At 43.5% G+C, this 22531-nt stretch overlaps 2 protein-coding genes across 13 annotated transcripts in view; both read left to right on the top strand.

Annotated features, from left to right (window-relative positions):
* Positions 1-5169, top strand: part of HSD17B12 (hydroxysteroid 17-beta dehydrogenase 12) — a 92533-nt gene extending 87364 nt beyond the window's left edge. Inside the window, exons 10-11 of the mRNA XM_075152358.1 lie at positions 3101-3250; positions 3471-5169. Of these exons, the coding sequence (XP_075008459.1) occupies positions 3101-3250; positions 3471-3575 (255 nt within the window). The 3' untranslated portion in view covers positions 3576-5169. The remainder of the gene's footprint in view (positions 1-3100; positions 3251-3470) is intronic.
* Positions 5170-6718: 1549 nt separating this feature from the next.
* The window catches only part of ALKBH3 (alkB homolog 3, alpha-ketoglutarate dependent dioxygenase), a 30935-nt gene continuing 15122 nt past the window's right edge, over positions 6719-22531 (top strand). For 10 of the 12 annotated variants that reach the window (XR_012673989.1, XR_012673986.1, XR_012673984.1 and 7 more), the window contains exons 1-7: positions 6719-6831; positions 8387-8499; positions 9701-9735; positions 11712-11759; positions 13341-13444; positions 14678-14766; positions 17930-18139. Coding sequence is in view for 1 of the 12 variants with exons in the window: in XM_075152357.1 (XP_075008458.1) it covers positions 6744-6831; positions 8387-8499; positions 9701-9735; positions 11712-11759; positions 13341-13444; positions 14678-14766; positions 17930-18139 (687 nt within the window). In the remaining 11 variants the exon portion in view is untranslated. Of the gene's footprint in view, positions 6832-8386; positions 8500-8865; positions 9067-9700; positions 9736-11711; positions 11760-13340; positions 13445-14677; positions 14767-17929; positions 18140-22531 lie in introns of those variants that run through there. The other 2 variants (XR_012673988.1, XR_012673987.1) reach the window with 2 other exon arrangements.

Genomic DNA, 22531 nt, shown 5'->3' with positions numbered 1-22531 from the left:
AATGCCTCCAGGGATGGTGACTCAACCACTGCCCTGGGCAGCCTGTTCCAAGGCTTGACAACCCTTTCGGTAAAGAAGTTTTTCCTAATGTCCAATCTGAACCTCCCCTGGCGCAACTTGAGGCCATTTCCTCTCGTCCTATCGCTGTTACTTGGGAGAAGAGACCAACACCCACCTCGCTACAACCTCCTTTCAGGGAGTTGTAGAGTGCGATGAGGTCTGCCCTCAGCCTCCTCTTCTCCAGACTAAACCACCCCAGTTCCCTCAGCCGCTCCTCATCAGACTTGTGCTCCAGGCCCTTCACCAGCTTCGTTGCTAATCAACTTTGCATATTCAGAATACACTGGCACTACAAATTGGAGTGATCTGATGCTCTAGAACTTCTAATGAGGGGCCGAAAACTGAACACAGGATTCAAGGTGCGGCCTCACCAGTGCTGAGTACAGGGGCACGATCACCTCCCTGCTCCTGCTGGCCACACCAGTTCTGATACAGGCCAGGATGCCGTTGGCCTTCTTGGCCACCTGGGCACACTGCCGGCTCATGTTCAGCCACTGTCAACCAGCACCCCAGGTCCTTTTCCTCCGGGCACTTTCCAGCCACTCTTCCCCAAGCCTGCAGCGTTGCCTGGGGTTGTTGTGGCCCAAGTGCAGGACCCGGCACTTGGCCTTGTTGAACCTCATACATTGGCCTCGGCCCATCAATCCAGCCTGTCCAGGTCCCTCTGCAGAGCCTTCCTACCCTCCAGCAGATCAACACTCCCGCCCAACTTGGTGTCGTCTGCAAACTGACTGAGGGAGCACTCGATCCCCTCGTCCAGATCGTTGATAAAGATATTGAACAGGACCGGCCCCAGTACTGAGCCCTGGGGAACACCGCTCGTGACCGGCCGCCAACTGGGTTTAACTCCGTTCACCACAACTCTCTGGGCTTGGCCGTCCAGCCAGATTTTTACCCAGCAAAGAGTGGACCTGTCCAGGCCATGAGCAGCCAGTTTCTGCAGGAGAATGCTATGGGAAATGGTGTCAAAGGCTTTACTAAAGTCTAGGCAGACCACATCCACAGCTTTCCCTCATCCACTAGTGGGTCACCTGGTCACAGAAGGAGATCAGGTTGGTCAAGCAGGACCTGCCTTTCATAAATCCTTACTGACTGGGCCTGATCCCCTGGTTATCCTGTACGTGCTGCGTGATGGCACTCAGGATGATCTACTCCATAACCCTCCCTGGCACCGAGGTCAGACTGACAGGCCTGTAGTTCCCCGGATCCTCCGTCCGGCCCTTCTTGTAGATGGGCATCACATTTGCTAACCTCCAGTCAACTGGGACCTCCCCAGTTAGCCAGGACTGCTGATAAATGATTGGAAGTGGCTGGGTGAGCACTTCTGCCAGCTCCCTCAGTGCCCTTGGGTAGATCCCATCTGGCCCCATAGACATGAATCATGCGTGTTTCACTACTGTGATGGACAGCAGTGACTGTATGTATTGAAACACTAGTATAGCCATAGATGAACCATCAGTGTCTTAGGAGGTCCTTGTCAAAATGTTGGTAAGGTTCTCAACCTTTCAAAGCTTGTGAGATCTGGTATGTTAATATCTGATTGAGTGGCTATAGACCAAGGCTTTTTGATTACTGTTCTTAGAGGCCTAGGTTGAAGACAAGTTGAAAGCAATGCCAAAACCATGACTGTGAGGGAAGAGGGTTGCTTCCTAGTGTGCAAGTGTACATGTATTTCCCTCTCCTTCTCCAGTAGCATGAGCTGGGGATAGGTGGAATGTGGTTTTGGATCCTCCAGGTCTATCTTGCCCCACCACTGACGTGCCTTTGTGGTATTAGTGTCACTCTGTTAACAACATACCGTGCTGCTTTTTCTTGCTTTTCCATTATGCCAGGGCCAGGTAGTTCTGAGACCCACCACCACTTTTTCTGTTTCTTCCAAGCATTGCTATAAAAGCCCGTTAACTGTGCTCTGTTTCTTGATCCTTCCTTGTGTCCTTGAGGTCTTCCACTCTGGTACAGATATCTCCTCCTTCCTCTGAGCCCTCCTTTGGAGTTACAAGCTGAGTGTTCCAAGTCTCCTGGTGTTCCCTTTCCTCCTTCTCCCTCCCCCTTCTTGTTTCTCTCTGTACAGGTGCCAAACAGAGGAACTGTTACTCAAGTATAAAATCACAGAATCATAGAACAGTTTGGGCTGGAAGGGACCTTTAAAGGCCATCCAGTCCAACCCCCTGCCGTGGGCAGGGACATCTTCAACTCGATCAGGTTGCTCAGAGCCCCGTCCAACCTGACCTTGAATGTTTCCAGGGATGGGGCATCTACCACCTCTCTGGGCAACCTGTGCCAGGGTTTCACCACCCTCATTGTAAAAAATTTCTTCCTTCTATCTAGTCTGAATCTCCCCTCTTTTAATTAAAACCATTCCCCCTTGTCCTGTCGCAACAGGCCCTGCTAAAAAGTTTGTCCCCATCTTTCTTACAAGCCCCCTTTAAGTACCGAAAGGCTGCAATAAGGTCTCCCCGGAGCCTTCTCTTCTCCAGGCTGAACAACCCCAACTCTCTCAGCCTTTCCTCACAGCAGAGTTGTTCCATCCCCTGATCATTTTTGTGGCCTCCTCTGGACCCGCTCCAACAGGTCCATGTCTGTCCTGTGCTGAGGGCTCCAGAGCTGGACGCAGCACTGCAGAGGGGGTCTCATGAGGTTCTGTGCCTCCTTCCCAAGCAAACATTGGGGGTTTAGTACAGAGAAGCAACACTACAGCATTTTCTGTTAAACAACTGGAATGAAGTTTTGCACTTACAAGGCAAATTGTAAGAACGGCTTTTCAACCATGCACTTGCAAGAGTAATTTTTCTAGGGTCCCAACTGGAGGTGCTGTCAACAGACCACTGGACTATCCTCACGTTCCAAATATGGCCCACAAGATATCTGATTAAAAATGTTTTTGGTATTGTACATTTTGATTTTAGAATTGCAAAGAAGGTTAGCTTAAGCTAGAATTCAGTATACAAGTTATCTAATTTCCAATGAGTTTAGTTCCTTGATGGATCTGTAAGTTAATCTGAAAGCATTCTCTGCTTAACATGATCTTTCCTATGTGCAGAGTGTTCTACCGTATTATGTAGCAACAAAAATGTCTAAAATCCGCAAGCCGACCTTCGATAAGCCCAGTCCTGAAACGTATGTCAGAGCTGCCTTAGGCACGGTAGGCCTGCAGTCCCAGACCAACGGGTGCCTGCCCCACGCACTCATGGTAAGTCACCTTGGAAAACCTAAGGATCTGGTATGTTCTATATGTGTGTTTATTACGGAAGAAGGGTAAAGAAAACTTTTGATTATTAAATATTTTTATTCTTTAATTTCTAATCATACATTTTTAATGTTTGTGAGTGCTGGTAACTTTGATTTCGCTTAGTACAGGCTATTAAAAGCTGAGACTATTTTCCCCTTGATTTTTTTTTTTTTTTTTTTAGGGCTGGGTCTTCTCTCTTCTACCTACACCTGCTGTCATTAATTTACTCATGAAAACAAACAAACAAGTACGGGCTCGTTATTTGAAAAAAATGAAGGAGAAGTAAGTTGGAGGCAACTTGATCTCGGAAGCCTGGGACTCCTGCAGGTTCCATACCCATGCTGCAGCACCAAGTAGACCTAATGTGTTAAACATCTTCCGTTGCAGGTGTACTTTCTAACAAGCAAAACAGTCTTTTTTGAGGATACAGATGAAATGACTGTTGACTTCTAATATTGATTTTAAAATAGGCTTTATTTGTTTATAGATATTACGAGGGGGGGAACGCTTCGGACTAAAATGGCACTGTGCTTTAAGAAATACTTACATGGACGTGATCAGACATTGTGCTGTCGAGGAACAGCTTGGTTATATAGTGTTCATCACATCTATGTATTGTGTGCGTGGGTGAAGGGCAGAAAAACAGTAGTTCTGACATATTCCTGGAAAGGTGGGGAGGAGTGGGAAGGGAGCGTGTTTATTTAAAAGGGTAACCTAGCACTATTCACGGAGTATAACTTTTTACCAGCTCGGGTTTAGGGTACTTGCAAGGAATCTGCATTGTCAGCCAGCTCATGAGCGCTCCACTGCTTACATGGTCCAGTGTGATTTTTTGGTTATGAACTTGAGGGAAATGGGCCAAAAACCAAAATGAGTGTAACTGCTCATCTATAAATATATACATAAAATAACATTGCAAAAAGTATTTAAATTCTTGGTTCTTGAATATGGATTCTAACTCTTCAGTAATATGTAATCTTTACAATTTGTAATGACGTTTTTAAAAGTTCAGTGCCTGCTCTTTGTAATAGGTGGTGATAACACAGTGTAGATAAATGTCACAAGTTGTGTGTTACGTGCTGGTTGCTATGTAAAAGATTATGGGCACTTCAAATGCAGAGCTTGAAATGCGTTACTCTCCTTGTTAGCCACGATGGTTAAATTCTTTCTGAAGTATGTATCAGTCTGTCTTTTTGGTGAGGCCCTTTGAAATGTGAATCGTGAATATTTGAGACAGCTTTAAAAATGAGAACCAGTAAACTTCTTTAAATGTAAAACACTTTTAATTTAGTTGTGTTTAAATTAACTGATTTGTTTCACGCTTCTATTCCAAAACGGAGTGCTCCAGTGGGGCTGAAGTTACCCAACTCCAGGAGACAGGGATCAAAGCATATGAGAAGTCTGCACTGCTGATGTCTGTATTTACCTACTCTTTAAATAAAGATTTTGGTCTCTAACATTCCTTTTTATAAACATAGAATGTACGGACACTTACAAGGCAAATCAAATTGCCAGCAGCTACCAACGTCTGTGGTGACTTCTTATGGTTGAAGAGTGGAGGTTGTTTTCTGTCCTTAAAAGAATTAATTTCAAGCTCTGATTTTGAAGTAAAATATGTTGTACCGGGACATGATTTGGGGCTAACATTTCTGTACATTGAAAAAACCTGAATACCGATGCAATGGTGCTGATCAAATCTGAGACGCAGATCCTATCCCATAGTTTTCTTAATTTTTTGGAACAGGGATGGTGAAGTCAGTGGTATTAGTTCTGTAAGAGCACATGACTTGGTTTGCTCTGGATCTGATGTGGAAGCATTGGACTAAACAATCTCTATGTTTTTGACTTTGTAAAACAAATAAAATGGAATTTACTCTGAACGTTTAATGTGTTGGTTTTTTCCTTAAGATGTTTGCTGGTACGCTCAAATGCCTGATTGTCCTTTATCATATATAATAATGCAGTGAAAATTACTGTACTTCTTTGTGCCCAAGCCAAAGCTTTTATTCATCTCTTTTCCTGGCTGTTATCTGTTTTATAGTGCTGATATTTTAAAATCACTGGAACAGAAAATAAACTGTTAATTAGAACTATTAATTAAGCTATTAATAAGAAATAGCTATTTCCAAATAACAGTTTTCTAGGTATCGAAGGTGTTTGGAAGGATACGTCTGAGGGGAACAGCATGCATACCCAGCTGGCCCTGAAGCAGTGGCAGTATCTGGCAGCGGTCGTTTTGCCCCGCGGCCCCGTGTGTGGTGCTAGCAGGCTACGGTTTGGGTTCCCGCCCTCGTGCTTCCTCGGAGGTCGTCTTTTTTATTTTCCAAGCTGCAGCAAGGAATCCCTTTTTAACCTAAATTGGCTTGACTTTGCTTTTGAATGTCTGCTCACCTCAGCGATTGAGATGATGCGTGTATTCGATAGGTTCTGACGTACTTTGAAATATCCCGGGCGCGTGATGGAAAACAGGGTGGGTTTCCTCGTGTGGTGTATTGCTGTCTCGTTGCAGCTCTGCTCCGAAGGGCCTGTTTGTCACTGATGCGATGCAAGAGCTGGAGTGAGTCTTCCCTCCCTTGTCCGAATGGGAAAAGCAGGGTAGGAGGTGAGTAACGTGTCTGCCCCTCTCTTCCCAGGCCGCCGTCCCTGCCGCCCCGCACCCCGGCGGCACGGCCCGTTCCCGAAAGCAGGCCTGCTCCCGGTGAAGGTGCCCCCCGGGCCGCAGCCGGGAGTGGGTGGCCAGGCCTGGGCCAGCCGCCCCTCCAGCCGCCCGGGGACGGCAGGGGACTGGAGGGAGGAGAAGCAGGTAAGGTCCGGCGTGAGCCGCTACCGGCGCGGGCCGCCGCCGTGGGGGGGACGGGGCGGCACTTCCACAGCGTCGTCTGGTTTCCCTCATCAGCTCTAGCTTTACAAGTCTGTACTGCTGCCTTCTGAGCACCGGGAGGTGGCCTCAAGTTGCGCCAGGGGAGGTTTAGACTGGACATTAGGAGAAATTTCTTTACTGAAGAGTGGTCAGGCCTTGGAACAGGCTGCCCAGGGAGGTGGTGGAGTCCCCATCCCTGGAGGTATTTAAAAGACGTGTGGATGAGGCGCTTGGGGACATGGTGTAGTGGGCATGGGGGGGTTGGGCTGACGGTTGGACCCGATGATCTTAGAGGTCGTTTCCAACCTCCGTGGTTCTGTGAAACCTGTATGTAACTTACGCAGCTGGTTAAAAACGGCCCTTTAATTTCAGCCGTTCGCCGAAACCTGCGTGCGGGCCGGCAGTGCCTCTGCCCCGAACGCCGGGCGGGCAGCCGACGCCCGGGGAAGAGAGGCAGGCTCCGCCCGGGCAGTTGCCGTCTCGTCTCGGGGGGACCTGAGCGAGGGAGCGGAACCCCCGGCGCGGGCTGCGGCGCCGGTCGGGGCGGGCGGAGCGGCGGCCCGGGCCGGGCCCTGCCGGCGCTGAGGCGGCGGCATGGCGGAGAGGCGGCAGCGAGCCCGCGTGCAGGGCGGCTGGGCCGGCGGCCCGGCGGGACGGCTGGCAGGCAAGGCCCGGCCGGCAGGTAAGGAGCGGGGGCGCAGGTGCCCGCCCCGCCCCGCGGCCGGGGACTCGCAGGGCCACGGGCGGGCGGGTGTCTGGGGCTCGTCAGGGCCCCTCTGCCCGGGCCCGCGGCCTTGCGGAGAGGCCGGTGCTGGCGAGCCCCATCCCCGCTGCGCCCGCAGTAACGGCGGGGAAGCCCCGGCCTTACCGGTGGTGCGGAGAAAACGGCTGCCTTCGGCTGAGGCGGCAGGTAACGGGCAAAGCTCTGAGGGGCTCCAGAGGCACGGTGGAAGTTTGCGCCGCTTTCTTGGCTGGGCGGAGCAGCGTGCGTTCGGGTCTGCGCACAGGCCGGCGGTGAACGTGGAACGATGGGCACCTGCCCGCGGCCTTCCCTGCCCTGCCCTCCTCGGAGCGGGAGGCCGAGCGGTGCTCCGGTTCTTCTGGGTAACGAGAGCCCGGGCGTCGAACCCGGTTCTTAAGTAAAACCTAGGTATGTCACAGATACGTTGTAGCGATTTTGGGCACAAAACACAGGGTCGGCTGCACGAGATGTGTTTTGATGCACACGCTTCAGTAAGCGTTCTGCTCATCTTCGGGCAAGAATGGGGCGAATAGAATTTGGTGGAGCTAACTTTTGTAATAACAATTAGTCACTTCTTATTTATAAGACTTACTATGTGTTTTCCTTTATCTTTCCACAGAGTGCTAGGTAAAAGGGCTGGAGTTGATGTCACTGTTTTGTATCAAACTTTTAAGCCAAAGAGAGCAGAGGCAGGAGAGCGCTGTGTGGGTTTCCAGTCTTGCAAGGAGGACTGGTTTGTTTTGTGAATGTGGTCAAAGCAACACGTTCCACTTGCCTGATTACAATACCCCGTAAAGCTCCCGTTTCTCTGTAGACTGAGCGTCCTAGGCAACTGACTTTTTTTTTTTTTAATCCTGAAAAAAATTAGCCAACTATTTTGACTTGTGCGTGTAGCCTCTAAGTTTTCTGTCACAGGTGTGTTTCATTCCACCTATTCCTAAGGGGATTTTTTAAAAATTATTTTTCCCATCTTTTGAATTATGCAGAGCGAAGACGTACTTTGTCTCTGTTTCAGGCCCATTTTTAAGCCTTTTTGCATGTGTAAATAAAACACATGAAGTGGTATGCCTGAGCTGCTCTTCCATACTTTCTTTCTAATTTCAAAATCTTGTTTTAATACTAGTATTTTTCTCAGAGAAATGTCTTTTCGTTTTCTAAAAAGAATTGCAGAGGGAAGCAGTTTAGCTGCTTGGGAAGATTTCTGCCGGCATGTGATAGATGTTTGTGGTAGAATTGAAAGGTTCTAGGTATTATCCTTTCTGATAAACGGAAGTTTTCATTTTTCTTTGTCTATGAATAACAAATATATATAAAAAAATACCAGTTTCTGTGCAATTTTAACTCTTATGTAATGTAGGTTGGGCTGTTCCTTGGAGTCTCTGCCAAGTAGAGGAGAATACTTCAAAGAATGATTCCATAAGTTCTTCCAAACTGTTTTTTTTACATGGTGAAGTTCTGTTTCATGTGATCCTTCTTTTTTTCCTCTCTGCTTTAGCACCTACGGCACCTGTGGCCAGCAGCCTTGCCCCTGCAGGCGCCAGACCAGCATGGGTGAGGAAAGATCAGCCTCACACTGAAAAGCAATTTGTCTTTGAAAAGCCATCAGAGGTAAAAATTACACGGTAACGGGCAGAATCTAATCTTTTATTAAACTTCAAATTATAAAAATTATCAGACTTAAAGATTATAGTCTCATTTTTAAAAACAAATTAAAAACTCAGCTGAGCTGAACTTTGGGCTTTTACCAAAGAGAGTTTGCAACTGTCTTGCATATATGGCAAACAGAAAGTTACGGTCCCTCTGTTTAGCCTCAGACTTTGATTACGTACCTGTTCATAACTACTTTTTTCCAAAGAGCCAAAAGAATGTGTTCTCCTATTCTCCATTCAGAATGATGCAATGTCATGATTTGAGCTCTGCTTTTCCCTCAGCTTGGATATCTGTCATATTTGTTACAGGGGAAGAACATGGGATTTGTTTTATAGACTTTCCTTTATGTCCTGTCAGCAGATGAAGGATATTGTGCTCTGTGCGTGGGAGGGCAGTTCCTTGCTTGGGAAAAAAAAATCTTGGACACTTCTTTCTAAGACAGAAGTGTTTGAAAGGCTGTCGCCTTGGCTTGGAAAGGTTGGAGATGGTCTGGGAAGATTCTCTTTTCTCTGTGGCAGAGCCCTGGTATCTCTATAGTACTATATTTTGACCCTCTTGCTTGTTCAACTTCCTACCTCCTTGCATCTCAGCACTCCACTGAGCTCAGAGAAGAGAAGCATAAATCCCGGAGACAACCAGAATGAGAATCCAGGCTGGACCGGGCTGGATTAAACTGCTGTGTTTGTTTTTTGTTTTAACAAAAAACAGCTATCTCAAGCTGTGCAGACAATTTTAAAGTGTCAGCTCCTGCTATGTCTGGTCTGTCTTGTGTTTTGCTCATTGTCTGGGGCCTGGGATTTGTTCATCCCTCCTATAGTTGCTCTAGATTTCTACTTCCAAATGTAAGGTTAAGAATGTTTTTTGTTGCGGTTGATAAATAGCAAGTATTGTAATAATGCAAATAATTTAGAGATTAATGTCCTTTAGGGGGCAGTTGATTGTTAAAAAACCGCCTGCAGTGGTAGCTGCATTTGAGAGTTTCTGGCGCATGGAGAGAGTGGGTGGGTTGTTAGTGCTTACTAATTGTCCAGAGGTATGTTTTTCTCACTGACATATCAGTATGCAGCTGTATAGAGGTGGCAATTACTTCTGTTTGACTAGAGCATGCCAGCTACTTAAATGTTTAATATTCACCATGTATTGTCTTGTTACCTTTCAGGTGGAGCGCAAAGTTCCTGAGGCAGGTGTGATAGAGTGAGTATGCTGCTGACTTAACTGTCCTTTGTGCAGTTTTTCTGTCTTGTTGGCCAGTGGGAATCTGCTGAAAAAGAGTTCCTTCTCCACTTACAACTGCCATGCGTTTGGAAGAAATTTCAGTACCTGAACAGTTCAGTATCCTGAACTGAATTTATAATCAGGAGAGTCCAAGTCTGTGTTAACTAGTTTTTATAGCTTTGGTGTAGCTGTATAAGCCAGGAAGAACAAAAAACTGGACATTTGGGATCAACAGAACTGCAAATATGTCTCCTGTGGTTAGCAATGTACACTTTCCTAGAGCAGTTTCTGTGTAAACTATGCTGGAGATTACTTACCTTTATCCAGGAATACAGCTGGTATGGCAGCTCAAGCAGCGCTTCCTTTGAAGGTTCGGAAGAGTAGCTGCTAGTAAGTGTCATAGTGAAGCTAGATATTCGTACGCTGCAGGTCACTTACCCTTTGTGTTGAAATGGGGATCTTTTCAGAGTAACCTTGGCATGGAATGTGACGGGGTGTGGTGGCGTATGGGGAAGTTATGTATTTTGAAAATTAAATTTGCTTCAGTTTGGTCATCTTGGTAGAATTTTCTTACTAAGTGGTTCCTAAGAGGCAAGTTACGGATTCAGCTTTTGACTTGCTGTAGTTTTTACTTTGAGGGATTTGGGGTTAGTTTTTTGTAGCAACTTCAGATTTGATGCTAGGTGGGTATTTGTGCAGAGCAGGCCTAATTCAGAGGAGGTGTTCAGCTGCCCTCCCACTGCTGGGGTGGTAGTGAACAGTAGTAGAAAGTAGAAATACTTAGTGAGAGGTGTTTCTGTCAAGAGTCATGAAAAATATTGCTGGAAATAGTTACAGAATTTCCCAGAAGCGCTTACAGATTGTAACAGATTTGCTTGTTTTAACTTTCCGTTTCATTATGCATGATACAGCCATATGTTCTTTGCATATTGTTTATGATTAGTAGTAATAACATAGTATCTAGGTATTAAGTAAATTCAGTGTGTTAAAAGTGTTCTAAAGTTTCACTGACCTTTCATTTGTTACACTTATTTGCAAACCAACTAAAAACATATAAAGGAAACAAAACTGAGATACTATTCTTATCACAACAGTGTGCTCTAGTGCTCTAGTACGGTTTATGCTCTGCATGTGCAATATGGAAGAGATCAGAAGTTTCTGTTTATTTAACTTTCTTAAATACAGCAGAGCGCAAAACACAGTGTGTGATCATCTCGTGAGTTGGTGAGCTGTTTTGAGGGAGAAGCAATGCTGGAGAGCAATTAACTCCTGGGATGTCCTAGGCAGAAAGAGCAGTTTAAAGTTTGGAGCTAGCTTAGGAGAAAATGAGGTAGTAGGTGAAGCAAGCAGTTCGTACACAGGTAAATAATACTTTATGACAATGCAACTCGTAACAAGGAAGAACTGTTTATCCTCTGTACCAACTACAATAGTTAAAATACTGCTCACGTACCTGTAACTCGGTCTCCCTGTGTCACACAGGTTGATGAACACTTTGCTGTTAGCAGAATGGTGGTATCGGTCATTTGACTGAAAACTGGATTTTGCATCTTCAGTTACACTTGTGTTCTTCATATACCTATAAATGCAAACATAACGGTCAGGGTGCAGTCTTGTACGGTTGAATCCTTTAGCTTCCCCATGACATCCCTCGTTTACTTATCTCTAGAGCCTTAAAACTGTGTGTTGAGCCTTTGGTGAAATGAGGGTGAGAGGCAGGAACTCTCACACAAACTCATTTGCTTCTGCAACACCCCTCGCTGCCTTACTCCGACCTCTGCCTGTCTCCAGAACATTATTGCTTCCCTTTGTAGTGCAAAGCATTTTTTCTTTCCCTTTTTAAAGAATGCTCTCCCTAGTCCAGGTTTACAGCAATTCTAGTCCATGCTGCTCAGTGTAAGATAATTTCTTGTTGTTTGTCCAGCTGATGGCTCTTTCCTTTCTTACATCCTCAGCAAGCCTGGCGCGTATGAGCTCAGCAAAGTACCAACTGGCATTTCGAGGTAAGCGAATTGCACGGGTTTTGAAACTTGTAATTTGCTGTGGCAGAACAATGCAGTGATACTCAGCTTCTGAAGTCTAGTCTCCGCAGAGTTTTGACTCTAGCAGGTGCGCGTTGCCCTTCCTGTGTGTCCTCTGTTTAGAGTACTGCTGGAAATACTTGGCGTATCAGGTAGCAGAGACTTAGACAGTTCTGAGCAGCACTGAAGAGAAGAAAAATGAACCTCTTAACATCTAGTGCTTACTGCATCTAGTGGTCTTGTCTGGAATAAGGAGAAGGGGCTATGTCCATTTGTTTCACGATCCAGAGTAAGTTGCTGCGTGGAATTTGGATCGGTATTCCTGTGTTAGCAAGCGCGTGATGTCTGTGTTGCATAGTTAAGAGCTACCAAAAACTTTTAGCTGCAAATTGAGCTTGTTTTAAATTAATCTAATAAAAGCATTTAACTTTAGGCAGATTTGGTAACTTGAGGGTTGTCCCTTTTGCTTACATGCTGTGCTTTAATTATTTCAGCTTCAGGACACTTTGAAACAAAACCAACTTCTTCAGTGATTCCTGCTAACTAAAATGCATTTTAGTTTACCTTACTGACCTAGCTGCAATATCAGTGTTAATCCTTTTCTTCTGAATTTGATAGATTTTATTAATAGTGGAAAAAATGCCAAGGACATAATAACATTTTGTGCATTTATTTCAAAGCTTTCATCTTGGTTTCTTCTAAAACTGCAAATAAAGTTTTAAACCAATTTGAAAAGTAAAAGCTTTGACCAGCTGGAAAGAGAAAAGATACACAGCCAGCTGGGTTATTCTGTCATTTTCTGGAGTTTGTTTTCATAATACGTTGCTGGAATATACACATTTCTGGAAAGTCAATAATCAGATTTTGCATCCCTTTTAGTACCTTTACTATATATATATTCTTATTGTGATGTCTTTGGAGAGTTAAATACTTGCGAGAGTAACCTCTTGTGAACAGCATTCCTACTCTGCAGCTCACCACAGTGCCTGCGATTTTTGAATGGTGCTGTTAGTACAGTCAAAATATAAAATGTACATACGAAAATGCAAAAATAGGAGAGGTTAAATACTCTAGGGTTCTTGTGTTTGGAGAAGAGAGGATAGGATGGCAGTAGTGATAAAGGGCTATCAAATTCTGAGTGGCATGGAGATGGTGAATAAAGGGCAATTATTTACTTATGTTGATTGTAGTACCATAGTCAGGGCTATCTAATTTATCAAATGGGAAGTTAATAACAAGCAGAAGGATGCTATTTTTCACACAATATATGGCTGATTGTAGGACTCATAGAATATTGTTGGTGTCATATGTTTTTACACGTTTTTAAAAAGCAATTAGATGTGTTTGGTGAGGGGAAGACTCATCAGGAGCTCCTGCTGCCTCCTGTTCTTTACTTCACACCTGCTTTTAGTTATGGTCAGAAATACTGGGCTTTGACTTTTGGTCTGACGCATGACAGCCATTCTTATCTCCTTTGGGAATCCTGGAAATGAGAATATTTTACTAAAGCATATATAGAAGTGTATATTCCTTACGTTTTTTCTTTATCTTTTTCTTCCTTAGGATTCATTTGATTCCTGGCTTTATTGACTCAGAACAAGCAGACTGGATGTTTGAACAACTCCTCCAAGACATACCCTGGGGTCAGAGAACTCACATCAGACAGGGTAAGGGGTGCGTAGACCAACTTTTCAGGTCATTCCCAGGTCATTTCCATACCAAAATCCATGCATTGTTTATAATTGTTTTTAATTTTACTTACTAACACTCCTTCACATATTTCCTTCCAGGTTTTCCATGCATATCTGAAGAGTACTGCTGCTTATTTTTCAATCTCTTATCACCATGTTCCTATTGCCAATTAAATGAGATTTTTCCAAATTAAAATTCCCTGTCTTAAAAATCAGTGAATTTTACTGCCTCCTCTGTCATCTCCAGTTCTTTTTCCCACTCTTTTTTTAGATTAAGTCTGTGCTCCATCCCTTCATCCTGTCTCCCAGTGATGCTGCAAAAACGGTGTTCTTTGACGTTTCTGTCACCAGGAGTATTTTTTGCTTCTCTCACTTAAAATCCCAGCAGAGCACGTTTCTTTTCCCTTATCTTTGCTTATTAGTTCCGTTATGCAATAAGTGAGGAGACTGCTATTCTGGATTTGTTCACTAAGGGGCACCTATTCTAGCTAAATTTCTCTTCAGTCAGGAGCGGATATAAGATAATATATCGGAGTAATTACTGGACAGGGCTGGAAGATGTCTTCAACATCTGTGTTTACTGGCTTGCAGTAAAGGTACAGTATAATGGAGAATGTTACCTGTCAAGCATGAGAAATAGCTACCAAGATAGTCTTTTCAGAAGTTGAAAGTACTTTTAACTTGATGTTTGTTGTTTAACTTGCACCACAGAGCACACAGATATTTTACAAAATATTATTTGTCCAGCCTTGCTACATTCTGCTTCTGTAATGTCCCACTGATGCTGCAGTCCTTTCCACTTTGTCCTTTTTCCCGTGGATACATCTTGCAACGTATGCCACTGTATTGGGCACTGGAACCAGGAGAATATAAACCAAGCCAGAATTGTAAATAAAATTTCAGTTTCCTTTTGCTACCTTTAACTTGTCCAGTCCCTGCCCTGTCTGGCATAGGGATGAGAAAATTGATGTGGTTCCAAGATTTTGGCAAGGTAATTCCTCTTGCAGAGACAGGCCTGCTTTCAAATAATCTCATTCCTTCACCTGAGTTCATTATGTAAGGCTGAGGATTTTAAGGGGCTGCTTTTTAACTTTAGGTGAGTGGACAGTCCCTTTTTGATCAAGTTTCTTGGCAGAATTTCATCTTCTTTCCATTTTCAAGCCCTTTGATAAGGCAACTGAGAAAGTCTTCCTGGTTTTCTTTTTTTAGAAGCATCTTTTGAGGAACCAAGGCTTACCTCCTGGTATGGGGAACTTCCTTACACATACTCCAGGATAACAATGCAGCCAAACCCAAATGTATGTATGTGTTTACAGTTTTCTTTTACTATTGTCTACAAAGAAATCTTTTGCAGAGATTGAGACACAAAAATTCCCTCTATCCTCTGTTTTTATCTACAGTATCTATCAGCATTTCATTTGTGATCAGCAACAGATTCTAGTGGAATGTGGACAACTTCATAAAAGAAGCATTATGAGTGGGTTGACTGAGAGGCGCATGATTTAGTTGCTAAATGTTGGAAAAAGGAAACTCCAGAGTTTAACGTTTTGCTTTTGGGTCACTGTAGCTTTGGACAAAACTCTAATTTGTTCTGTGTGACTTACTCTGTGCATCTTTATATTGGAGATTGTAGTGTACACAGTCATACTGAGTTTTTCGTTGTAAAGATATAGTAATACCAATTTCTGAAATAGTTACTTTCAGAAACACTTAGATTCAATACTGCTTCAATGAGAATTTAGGCATATTGTTGATTCCTGTGTGAGTGCTATGAAGTTCACACACACAACCTGCCTGCTCAGCAACTCCAGATTGTATCATCTAATTTCCCACGCTATTTTGGAAGGGTTAAAAACCTTCTGAGTGACTTGTTGATGTTTTGTTCATGTTCTGTCTCTCTCTCTCTGGCTTCCAGCTGCTTGTCCCATCGGGCTGTCTCTTGGTATTGCTTTGTTTGACATTTCCATGGCAGTAGGGTGCAATGTTCTGAACCATAAATTAAGTGTGACTGTTGAAGGCTGGATAGCATGAGAGAGAAGTGTCCCAAGTCCCAGAACTGCTGCCAAAGGGGGGCAACTCCCAGCAAAGCTCAGTTTGGGAAAAGTGGAAAGGCGTTATTTAACAAGATGAGTTGTGAGGATTTTGTAGTCTCAAAAATACCATAGTTCAAAAATTCCATAACCTATGAAATTTGTGGTGGAAAAATAGGCTTTTTTTTTTTTTTACCCATTTGTGGAATATCTATTTAATTGGACTTTTCTAGAAGCTGAATGGTTCTAGGGATTGGAAGTGCCCCTCTGAAATCATTCTGCTGTACACTAATGATTTAAATCCAGTTCAGAATTGCCTGTTGTGGAAGCCGTTGCTGCTCAGAGGTTGGATAGAGCCCATATACCCTGAATTGACCGTTTCAGTTCAGTTTGCATAAAGTCCAGCGTTAGCACTCACTGGGCCACTGGTTTGTTTTTCTCATCCAAGAGGTACAAGGCCTAAATCAGTCACACGTGCTGATCCAGTCTTTCATCCCTGAATAATTCTCCTTTTCACTGAGAGAAAGAAACTCCAGCAGAAAGTGAGATGCACTGGCAGACTTGCATTGCTGGGAGCCAGCCCTGCCGCTGGCTGGAAACGGCCCGTGGGCAGATGTATGGGCAGACTGCATACAGACATTCTGACATTTCACTCGGCTTCATAGCTGGGAGTTCCTGCAGCCTAGAAGAAGCAGTGGAAGGTGTAAAGTGCACGGTCCTTACCTGTAGAATAGGGTTTATATCACAAAAATATCTCAAGTAAAATGTAATTTAGTGCACAGCTTGGCCCAAACCAATTACCTGCCTTGAATGCTTGATCTGTAGGAGTAATTAGCTTTGTGCCCCTCCTTTTTTGTTTGGTAAGACTGGGTGTGATTGCAGCACTGCTAAGTATAATCCAGTGCTTGTACCTAGATGAATTTTGGTGTTAGAAAAATATTTCTTTGTAAGCAGTGATGTACTGAAACACAGTAATGTTTTAACAAAATTACTTCCACTGCTGCAGGCTTGTAGTGGGGTTTCCACTGAATTGTAAAATTCACCATATGGTAACATTTTTAGTAATAAATACTTTTGTAATAGGAATTGAAGGAATCCAGTCCTAGCTGGTCACTGAAAAGCGCTTTCAGTAATTCTTGTTGGACTCTTCTGTCATTGCATTGTATGTCCTGCACATACTGCACATTCCGGCAGCCCAGTTACAAGCTATAGCTTTTTTGGGTGGTGTTGCTGATTTCCCTACATGTCCCATAGCTGCAAGCTATGTTTATGTATAATTAATTATTCACGTGATGCTTAGTCATTGAAGGTGACTTAGCTAGAAATACCTCTAATAGAGAAAGATGGTATGTTGAGGCTCCTGCAGTGTAGCCAATAGGTTAAAAACACCTTAAAGGTGGGTAAGCATGAAAAGGAGGTGGTGCAGACTTGATTATTAGAGGTGGGTATTAGAAACTAATTCCTGCTGTCTGTTCTCCTTCTGCCAGTGACGCACTGGAAGGTTTGGAATCGGCCCTTTATCCTCTCTTGATCTGTGTTTCTGCTTATATAATGGGCAAAAATTCTGGCCTACATTGCTTTGGCTTTTTTTTTTTTTTAAACTTAAAAGCACTCTGACAGATGAAAGTCATGATGTAAGTTTATAACATTAAATAATGATTCACTGGACTGAGTTGTAATGGAACGTGCACAGCTGCCGTGGGCTATGGGCTCAGCAAGACGTGAGCAAAGGGAAGATGAAATTCAGGGCCTGTGACACTGTCTTTGTGAACAACTGAAAAGTTACGATGTCGAAGTCAAAACCCCAAGAGGTGATGAGTTGGGCTCAACAAGCTCTGCTCGCAGAGCGGGGACAGTGTTAGGCCAACCGTTGTCTCGTGTTCTGTGTCAACAGCTGCAGGCCATTGAGAGCGTGTCGTTTAGTCACTGACTGCAGCTTTCCGGCTGTGCTGTGCCCGCCAGCAGCGGCCAAGTAACTCGGGTGTTGTCAGAGCCCTGTGTTAAACTCCTCTAGCTTGGCCAGGAGGTTAAAAAAACAGGTCTGCGTGGGAGAAGTTGCACGTTTTTTGTCTTAGTTAAGAACTCCCCATGTTTATCCATGGTCGGTTCAAGCCGATTTTACTCTACTTTCTCACCTTTCAGTTAATTGGGGTGGCTGGCTACATTAGTATGAAAGACAGACTGGCTTCCTAGTTTTAAGAGATGATTCAGTACTGAGCGATAGGTAACATGCATATTTTGCAGAAAACCCATTCCTCAGCTTTACTAAAAAATATAATCAGAATTGTTCAGAGATATTTGTTTGATTTCAAGTTTATTGTGATTAAAGTGCAGTACATTTTGTTTCTTAGTTTTCCCCTTGTGTCTTGATGTTACCTGCTGCCGGCCTGCTTTCATTGTATTTACCCTACTCCTGCCGTGCTGATTACAGTGGCATCCTCTGCTGACCCTGCTAAAGGAGCGCATTGAAGAGTTCACTGGCCATACCTTCAACTCTCTTCTCTGCAACCTCTACCGAAACGAGAAGGATAGCGTAGACTGGCACAGTGACGATGAACCATCACTGGGAAAAAATCCCGTCATTGCCTCGCTCAGCTTTGGTGCTACCCGGACCTTTGAGATGAGGAAGAAACCCTCCCCTGTGAGTGTTCATTGAGAGTCCTATAGTTACTAATATGTTTAGTATTTTCCCTCTGTTTAGAGAACTTAAATTACTGAAAGTGTTTAATAGTAGTTAATGAAAGCACAACTTGTAAAGTTCTGTGGAATAAGCATAGGGATCAAGAAATCTGTTGCATGGAACATGGCATCTTGAGGATGGGAATGGGAGCACTCTAAGAATGTGCAGCAGCATAGCGGTACAGTGAAATTGCAACATGGGCAATTACTTGTAAGTAAAAATTGTCTTAATAATGTTTGCATTTTGACTTGTGCGTGGTCAGATTGAGGGGCAGTGAACAGAGGGAAGGAGCTCATTTCTTTTCCATAAAATACCAAACTGTTGCATCATACTTCACAGACTAAACAGAGATCTTTACTTTGGTAAGGAGGCATGCATGGAACATCCTTTCAGGAATTAGTTGGTGATTTAGTAGCGAATACTCTTTCTAGATAAAATGCTGTGCTTGGGGATGCTGTGTTTACAAGACAACTTAAAATGTGAATTTCGCAATTCGTATTTATCCAAGTAAAGGAATCACACATTCCTGTGTTGAGAATACAGGCCTCATTTTAGGGTATCCTGCTTCAGATGTCTTTTCTGCATGTGTAGTCTTTGAGAACTTTGGGAAGAAGTTTGCTGTCTGCTTATGTTGCTACTTATTCTGAATAAGTAATGCAGAAAGCAAAGGTGATGACTATCAGCCTATTAGAAAACTGCATGCTGACGTACTGAAGTCACCTTGGGTCACCTAGTTGTGAATGGCAAAGGTCAGCATTTGAACCAGAAAACAAATAAATAATTTGTATTTTTCAGCAGTTCTTTAATTTGTAAATTCGTTGTCTGAAGTTAATTTAATCCTGGTCCCTGAGCATGAGACCACATAACCAGTGCATTATATCAGTGGGCATAGCGTGAGTAAGTATCTCTGATGCTGTGATGATAACAAAATGTTAGCTGGAAAGGTCATTCCTCTGGGAAACTGTAAATGGTGCTTGGATTAATTTCTAGAAGTGCGTGTGTTCCCCTTCGATGGATCAGAATCAAAGCCACTTAGATTTCAGTATAAATTTTGCAGTTTCCTTCTTAAAAATCGAACCCAGTTCTTGAGCAAGGTGTCGTCTTGTTCTGTTTTCTATTTTGTGAAAAGACACCCACTATGAGCAAAGGGGGAAATTCAGTCTGTGCCATTCATAATTGGCTGCTTTCTTTGATCTGTACTGCACAATTTCTTCTCTTTTCTTCCTGAGATGGATGATTTTCTATAGATGTATCCCTCAAGCTCTCCTCATCTTTTTCTTCAGTGCCTCTGACCTGATATTTCTGACTAGCTGAGTCTTGTTACCTATGAAGTGTATTCCTTTTGCAAGTGTGCCGTACCTGTTTCTAAGGTATGATCCCCATGTGCACAGTGATCTTTGACTAAGTTGCTATTAACTGCATCCTGTGCCTAAGGGAACTCGTACTTAATAATTATATGGCACGCATTACGTATTCTTTGCACATTCCCAAAGCCTGCAATTTTCTGAGAGCATCCTATGACACTAGATGCTTTGCCAAGTGGGAGTTACAAGAGGCTCTGATGGAAATTACCACCTTTCAGGCTGCACACCAAAGAAGTAATTTTCATACTCTATTGTAATGTAGCATTCTCTCTTTCATTACGAGAAAGTTAAAGTTGATTGTAGATATTTGAAGTTTGATCATTACTTTGTTCACAAGCAAGTTACAGGAAGAGGAATGTAGTCTAGGGAAAAGGGATTCAGACTAACAGTCATCACAGGCATTCAAGCTCTTCCTGGTTTGTAATCTGCCGGTATCGGTACATCGGGTTTTCCAGAGTTAGTCTTCATTTAGGAGGGAAAGAGAAAGTAAATCCTTTTCCTCCCGAACTTAAACCTCTTTGAGGACCAACATTCTAGTTTGCAGATTCTAGAGTTTCAAAGGCCTTCATTTCCCTCTGTTCTTGTAAGTGCTTTTAAGTATTTTGAGATGAAAGATGTAATGAAAATACAAGATGAGAAATATTATGGTAGAAGCTCACTGTGGGTAAATGGTAATGGAAAAAAAACCTGAAAGCGGTTGCCTATGTGTGATCATGCACTGGGTACAAAACAATGTACCACAAGTCACATAACATCTTGTAGTGCTGTTGAAGAATACTAGATCAGAGCCTTCAGAGACTTCAGTTTATGTTAGAATCTGTACAAATATTTTCCATTTTATGTCTTGAAGTGTGGATGAACTTATTATAGAATAAAATTCTATTTCTCTAACTGCAAAGACGACCAGTAATGTTGGTGACTTGGGGTTTTTTGTGCATGTTTGTGTGAATTTTGACATTTGTCTGGTAGGAATTTGATGGCATTTATGTAAGCCATTCTGAAACTGTCAGAAAAGGAAATCTTTTTATCCTTTCTCTGCATTTTTCCTTGGCAAAAAAAAAAAAAAGTTATTTAGGTGCAAGTGGTATTTTTTTCCTGAAAATTGTTCTAGGGTGAGGGAAGGGAAAGGTTCAGTCCTCCGTTCTTCTTTTTGGTGAGTACTGTACTGGATGAGTAAGTGTTCATCATATAATAGGTGGTAAAGGAGTGTAGAGACATGCATAGTCAGAATTGCATCAACAAGCATCCCTTGTGGATAAGTAGAAATAATTCCTACTCAGATTTCAGCCCAGTGCATGTAAAACAGTTACAAATACATTTCAGGAGCAAATTCCCACTGGAATTAAGGAGACTTTTCATGGAAATTAACATGACACTATGTTAAGCTGTTTTACTTTGCCAGCTGGAGTTTTTCTTTTTCAGCATTCTTTCTTCTAAATACTGCCTTTTCTGTTTATTTGGACCAGTTATGTGGTTGTAGCCAATATTTTGCCTTTGCTTTAAATGGTTTCTAGGGTTTTTTGGATGTCTACTTGGTAGTTCAAAGTCTACAGTGAAGTGATCTGATTTCTTTTATTTTCTGCTTCTAGTTCCAGTAAATTACTTAAACTTTTTCTTGCCTCCTTGTGCCCCCCGCCATCGTTGTGGCTCCTGCTTACGCCAAAACCAAGAGGCGAATGCTTTGTTTTAGAGCTGTGATTCGTACACAATTCACGCACAATCTATTGGTTAGCCAACAAGTCCTCTCCTACTTGCCCACACCATACCTGTCGTCTCTGCACCGCCGTGACCTCCTGTTCTCCACACAGCCTCAAGGCCCCTGTCCAACTCATACCTGACTTAATCGTCCTGCTCTAGAGGACTTGATTTCGCTGTGTTAGATGGGTCTTTCTGATACAGTCTCACTACCATTTTTACTATTGCTTGTCACTGCTCAACTCAGTGAGACAATGCCAGGTTGTCTGATCAGGTCTTTTTGGAAGCTGTGTGAGATGTTAGGTCAAGGGTGAAGGGTGATATTTAATGTCCCACTAAGCTCCTACGTCCCACTGGGCTGCTCTGTAGCAGACGTCTGGGTGCCATAAGGACCAGTTGGGTGCAGGTGTCCAACGAACTGCCGTGAGAACTGTGGAAGGAGTTAGAAAGCCAGCTGTCGTGTTGCTCTTCTTCCATCTATGACCAAGGAAACTGATGGGTGCTGGGGAAGGAAGGGAGCTTCACGCATGTGTTAGATAATACCAGGATGTTCGTGGTGTTCTCAGAATGAGCCTTCAGATGGGTCTCTCCTTCAAATGAAACACTTAAGCACCGTCCTTTTCTTCTGTCCTTGAGTAGCTGTTCTAGCAGAAATTAAAGGTCTCCTAGTACTTTTGAAAGCAGCAGAAAAATAACCCTTCATGTCCTAACAGGCCTAATTGAAGATGAACATGGGAAAATATGGAGCACAATGGAAACTGAGGCTTGGATCAGGATCAGGAGGATTGAACTTTTATAGTGGCATGAAGGAGACTTGCAGACAGCAGTGGCTGCAGAGGAGGAGGTATTGGCAGGACTTGAACAGCTGTGGACAAGCAGAGAGGAAGATGCGAGTGCTTTAGAGCTACCTCGCTTGCAGTCTGTTGGGTCAGCTGCAGAAAGACTGAGGGAATTTCAAGATAATGGTGTGTAGGCGGGCGAGCGGATTACGTCAGGAAAGGGCAATATGACTGATACTCATTCTTACTGAATCCATAAAGAAAAGAGCTGCAGTGAGGATTTTGTCAGAGATAGTGAGAATAAACAGGTAAAAATGCAGAAGTATTGATAGATGAGACCACTTTGTTGTTGGAGGAGGGTGTTTCCACAGCCGGTGGTAGAGGAGTAAACTGGAAAAGAGGGATACAAGCAAGATGGAGGTCTGAAAAATATGAGATGAGAAGTTTTGTAAGGATAATCTTCTTGGAAATAGGTAAAGCAGAAGACTAGAAGCCAGCACTCTCTGTGAGGGCTG

The sequence above is a fragment of the Calonectris borealis genome, chromosome 5 (assembly GCF_964195595.1).
Source record: "Calonectris borealis chromosome 5, bCalBor7.hap1.2, whole genome shotgun sequence".
NCBI lineage: Eukaryota > Metazoa > Chordata > Aves > Procellariiformes > Procellariidae > Calonectris > Calonectris borealis.
Note: the sequence above shows the minus strand (reverse complement) of the source record. Positions and strands in the feature narration are given on the sequence as shown.